The sequence below is a fragment of the Priapulus caudatus genome, unplaced genomic scaffold, assembly GCF_000485595.1.
Source record: "Priapulus caudatus unplaced genomic scaffold, Priapulus_caudatus-5.0.1 Scaffold756, whole genome shotgun sequence".
Taxonomy (NCBI): domain Eukaryota; kingdom Metazoa; phylum Priapulida; class Priapulimorpha; order Priapulimorphida; family Priapulidae; genus Priapulus; species Priapulus caudatus.
Window position 1 is genome coordinate 128636 of NW_014577817.1, and position 5421 is coordinate 134056.

The 5421-nt window shown below is 41.2% G+C and overlaps 2 protein-coding genes across 3 annotated transcripts in view; both read left to right on the plus strand.

Moving 5' to 3' along the window:
• Positions 1-5421, plus strand: part of LOC106813332 (polycystic kidney disease 1-related protein-like) — a gene marked incomplete in the record, with an annotated part of 33798 nt that overhangs the window by 23668 nt on the left and 4709 nt on the right. Inside the window, 3 exon segments of the mRNA XM_014817455.1 lie at positions 2213-2313; positions 3318-3516; positions 4256-4339. Coding sequence (XP_014672941.1) covers positions 2213-2313; positions 3318-3516; positions 4256-4339 — 384 coding nt within the window.
• LOC106813337 (polycystic kidney disease 1-related protein-like) overlaps positions 1-5421 on the plus strand; it is a 31441-nt gene that overhangs the window by 14432 nt on the left and 11588 nt on the right. For both annotated transcript variants that reach the window (XM_014817459.1, XM_014817460.1), the window contains exons 2-3: positions 441-648; positions 1211-1320. The gene's annotated coding sequence lies outside the window, so the exon portion shown is untranslated. The remainder of the gene's footprint in view (positions 1-440; positions 649-1210; positions 1321-5421) is intronic.

Here is a 5421-nt window from a genome sequence, read left to right on the forward strand (position 1 = left end):
TGTTATGAGTTTCCCTTTATTTTACAAAAGAGCCTTGGTGCCCTTCTCAAATTTTGAGAGTTTTCTATTTTAGAGAAATTTCAAGGCGATTTCTCACATGCCCTAAAAAAATTGCCTTGCCCTTCTCGTCGCTTAATTCGAGCCCTGACCACAGCTAAACTACCACACCTAAACTACCACAGCTAAACTACCACACCTAAACTACCACAGCTAAACTACTACACCTAAACTACCACAGCTAAACTACCACAGCTATGAACAGTGTTCCTATTACAATAACATGAGTTTGTAACAGTCGGAGCCATCAATCCAAGTCGTTAATCAATCAATTAACCGTAGTCCAGTACCGATATTGTCAGAGCCATCAGTCCGCACTCGCGTAGATTCGCATGGTTATCTTGTTGACCAACATCAACCTTCCTCGCACCCTCTTCTCTCAGGTTGAATGAGAACGCTCTCAGCTACGGCCTGCTGGTGGCAGCACTGCTCTGCTACGCGCTCGTGTTCGCGCTGTGCGCTCGAGCTGATCTCCATGACGCGACGAAGCCGCGCCCTGTCCACCTCGTCGACAACTCCGCCAAGGACAAGCAGACGTACCGCATCGTCATCGAGACGGGCCGTCACCGCGGCGCCGGCACCACCGCGAAGGTAGGGGGCGCTGTGAGAGTATGATTTAACGTTTTACGATGAAACAAATGACACCTGCGTTCAGCGGCATACCCGTCAAGGTTTAGTTATTTTTGGGCATTGTATTGAAAGTTCTCTTCGGGTGCCCAACGACGCTAATCCGTCCGTTCATAGTAGCGACGAGAGTCGTCGTCACCTGGCTCTTACCTTAACCTCACGTACTCACAAGCATTGGTGTTAACACTGGTGTTAAACTGGTCTTTAGAAGGATTTCCTTCTGGAGAGAAATTCAAACAAAAGAATTGTTTTAATAAATTTTTTTTTTAATTCGTTTTTCTAAAAGTGAATTGCATCTAAGGATCTTAACTATGTATGCTTGTTTTATATTCTTGTATGACAGTGTTTCATCCAAGTTTTTATGTTACAAATTAAATCGATTGTAGTATTTTCTAAATTTCCATCTTACCAGGAAATGTCACCAAATGTTTTATATTGCACAGAATCTATATCTTCGGGGGGCTTCCCTCGACCCTCCACCGGACGCGATTTTTTTTCAGGCTCTACTATTTTTTTGTTAACACAGGTGAGCCTGATCTTGCACGGGGAGCAGGGCATGTCAGAGACGAGGGAGCTGGTGTCGTCTGACGGGCAGCCGCTGTTCGAGAGACAGTCCTGCGACACCTTCATCATGACGTAAGTCGCCAAGTCCTCCAGCCTTCCTAGTCTAGCTTCCCATTTCTTTTCCCAGTCCAGCTTTCTTTCCTTCATCATGACGTAAGTCACTAGTCTTCCTTCCTAGTCTAGCTTTCCTTTGACTACGGTTAACAATGTCCATGTATCGCAATACAAACCTCGACAATGCACGTATTGATACATTTGACCATTCACGATACATGTATCGATGCGTTTGACCATTCACGATACATGTATCGATACGTTTGACCATTCACGATACAAGGCATGTCATTTACGTTGTAATTAAGGTATCTAGCGTGTCAGGAGCATTTCTTTGTCGCTAAAATGGCCGTGAACACCACCTTGTATCCTATAAGTTTAAGGTAGGTGTAGTGGACATCATTGTAGCTGAATCATTTTTAGCTACGGTACGATATATTATACATCTCAGCGAAATGGTCTAGAGCAGTGCTTCTTAAACGGGTAAATGGTTCACCCAAAGGTGAATGAAGTTATTTTGGGGTGAATGAAATTTTGTGATCGTGATAAAGACTTGAGGGTGAATGACACTAAAATAGTTTAAGAAGCAGTGGTCTGCAGTATATTGTTGTCTGATGCTGATAGTAGGGGTGGGGAGTGCTTCTGAAATACAGGGAATTCGATGCAAAGACATAATAAAAACATCGTAAAAACGTGGAATTTATGGTTAACATATGTGCAGTCGAACATGTTTTTTTGCAGAATGCAACTTTTAAAATGCGGGGTGCATCTAATGCGTTGGAGAATCTTACAAGCCGTGCCATACAGGACTTCAGTGATACAGATGTAGATAGCTCTAGCAGATGTTGTTAAAGGGAAATTAAACCATGTGGTGGTTAATTAACGGACTTGTATGCTTCTCTACCTTCAGTTACGATAGTCCGCCGACGCCCGACAACTATGAGGTACGACAGGACTTTGAGGTTGGTGAGAAGGAACTGAGATTGTTTCTCCCTGTCGGAGCTCTCAATGGTAGGTCGAATAATGTAACGTCTTAAAATGGATAGACCTCGCAACAAAAGGCTTATATAGACCTACTGTGAGCATACTTGCAGTGTGCAAACATCACAAAATGTTTTGATTGAGCCAGAAATGTGCTCCGAAGTTGACTATTTTGACAACTCTGTCAGATGCAAGTTATTTGTACGAAGTGCCAGATAACGCAAAATAGTATGATATCCATATGCCATAGCGCAAATAGTTCCTGGAACGAAAACACTATGTTTGTTTCCTGATTGCACATGTAATGTAGATAACGATATATGATTTAAACAAATTTCACAATTTTGTACTGAATAAACATATAATAATAAATCATAACTTGTTTTATCATAGAAAAACTTGTTTTATCATAGAACTGTTAACGATCACTCGGCTGTGTCCCGGATGTGTAAACATCACTGTGGTGCTTCTTTCGTAAGAGAAGTAATTTCGTTTACATTTTGAGAAGAAATATGAACATGAAAATAGCAATACAAATGAGTTGTAGTGAATTTTTGCAACATAGAAGAGCTCACAGTAGGTCTATATATGCATTTAGCTGTGAGGTTAAGCAACTTTAAGATGTTATGTTAGATGCACAAGACTAGATGACAAGAACAGAACTATTATTAATAATGCCCCTACTATGTGTTTTCTGTCATATTACGTGTTCACTGTAATATTACATGTTTTTACTATGATGTTACATGTTTACTGTATATATTACGTGTTTTTTTCACCGGTCTCCTGCCCGTACTACGCCTTTACTATGATATTACATGTTTTTTCACCAGTCTCCTGCCCCTACTGAATATTTACTGTATATATATTAACCAGTATACATTACTGTTTCTTCACCAGTCTCCTGCTCCTACTAAATATTTACTGTATATATTCACCAGTATATATTACTGTGTTTCTTCACCAGTCTCCGGTCCCTACTAAATATTTACTGTATATATTCACCAGTATACATTACTGTGTTTCTTCACCAGTCTCCGGTCCCTACTACCTGGGCATCGTTGACGGGACGTTTAACGCGGGCCGGCCGCGGGGGGACGAGGTCCAGGCTCAGACCTACACGCTGCAGCTGTGGTTCGGACAGTGCCTCTACTTTGACGATGGCCTTGACATGTGGTCAGACAAGGGCTGCCTGCCGATGGAGAGCTCCACTTACACGGCGACACACTGCCGGTACACACCCCCCACCACTTAGCCAGTATACTCATACCTAACCCTAACTCTAACCCTAACCCTAACCTTAACCCTAACCCTAACCCTAACCTTAACCTTAACCCTAACCATAATCATAATCATAACCATAATCCTAACCCTAACTCTAACTCCAACCCTAACTCTAACTCCAACCCTAACCCTAACCCTAACCCTAACCCTAACGTTAGTCCTAACCACTGCCGATACGCTCCCCTTCCCTGCCCCCTGACCAACCAGTGCTCTAACCCTATCCTTAACAAATGTGAAATTTATCATTGTAAATTTTATTTCTAATGTAATGTGTACCATAAATTTCTGTTATGTCGAATTCAATACTATTCCCCTGCGACATTAACTACGATTTCTCGGATTGATAGTGAGAATAATTAGAAATGGTCCAATACTATTTGATAAACAAAGAAAAAATCAGCTGTAGCAGTGAATGTAATAGAATGTGATATCAAAATAATATACGTGTCTAACACGTTAGACCATTAGAAAGTGCTGCAGTTTTAAACTGTTACATATATATGCACACGTAACCCTTTATACATACATATTTATATACATATACATGACGTGCACATATGCACACCCTTTATACATACATATTTATATACATATACATACATGCACATATGCACACCCTTTATACATACATATTTATATAAATCTACATAATATTTGATGTTTTTATCATTTGTTGTGATTATTTCAGCTGCAACCATTTGACAGCGTTTGGGGCTAGCTTCCTGACACCACAGATGACCTTCATGACAGTAGAGGTCGAGTCATTCTTTAGGTATGCATGCTCCCGGTTTTGTCTCAAACGATTGCAATCACTCAACAGTTAGTCAGCTCAAACAGAGCGTATTTCCTAAAGTACTGCTATCGCCATAGATAATCGAATCAAGCTGTCAGATTTTTGTCTCAAATGATTGCAAATTTATGGCGTAGTCCAGTACCGATATCGTCAGAGATAATCGAATCAAGCTGTAGGTTTTTTGTCTCAAATGATTGCAATCGTGCAAATGCTTTTGGAGCAAAATCGATCGTAGTCCTTGAGTACCAATATCGTCAGTGATAATAGAGCTATCAAGTTTTTATTACGGAAACGATTGAAATTGTGCAAAAGCTTGCAGTGTTTCGAGGCAGAATTAGGGGTAGTCGATATTGTCATACAACCATAGTGTCAAGTACTGATATCATCAGAGATAATTGAATCAAGCTATCAAGTTTTTATTACGCAAACGATTGAAATCGTGCAAAAGCTTGCAGTGTTTCGAGGCAGAATTAGGGGTAGTCGATATTGTCATTACACCATAGTGTCAAGTACTGATATCATCAGAGATAATTGAATCAAGCTATCAAGTTTTTAAATAAAAACGATTAAAATCGGCACTAACGCTTGCAGTTTGTAATGCAAAATTGACCGCAGTCCAGTAGCGATATCATCAGACCGTCAGTCCGCACGCACGTAGATACGCATGCTGGTCCACGTCATTAAACGTCGACTTTCCTTTCCTCTCTCTCTTGCCTGCGTGCATGTGCCAGCTCTATAGAATGCCTCAGCTACTGTGAAATTGTAGTAATCGTAGTCCTAAAGTACCGATCAGTCATCAGAGCCATCAACCAAGCGATGCATAGATACGCGGGTCGGTCTAAGACGTTGACGTTTCCCTCTCTCTCGCCGCGCCTCTCTCAGTTGAATGAGAATGCTCCACACCTAAGTACCTACCATCACCTAAATACCATACCGCTAAACTACCGGCACCTAAACTACCGCACCTAAACCTACGACAGTAAACTACCACAGCTAAAGCTACCAACATAAACGTTACCACACCTAACTACCACTAACTACCACACCTAAATACCCAACAC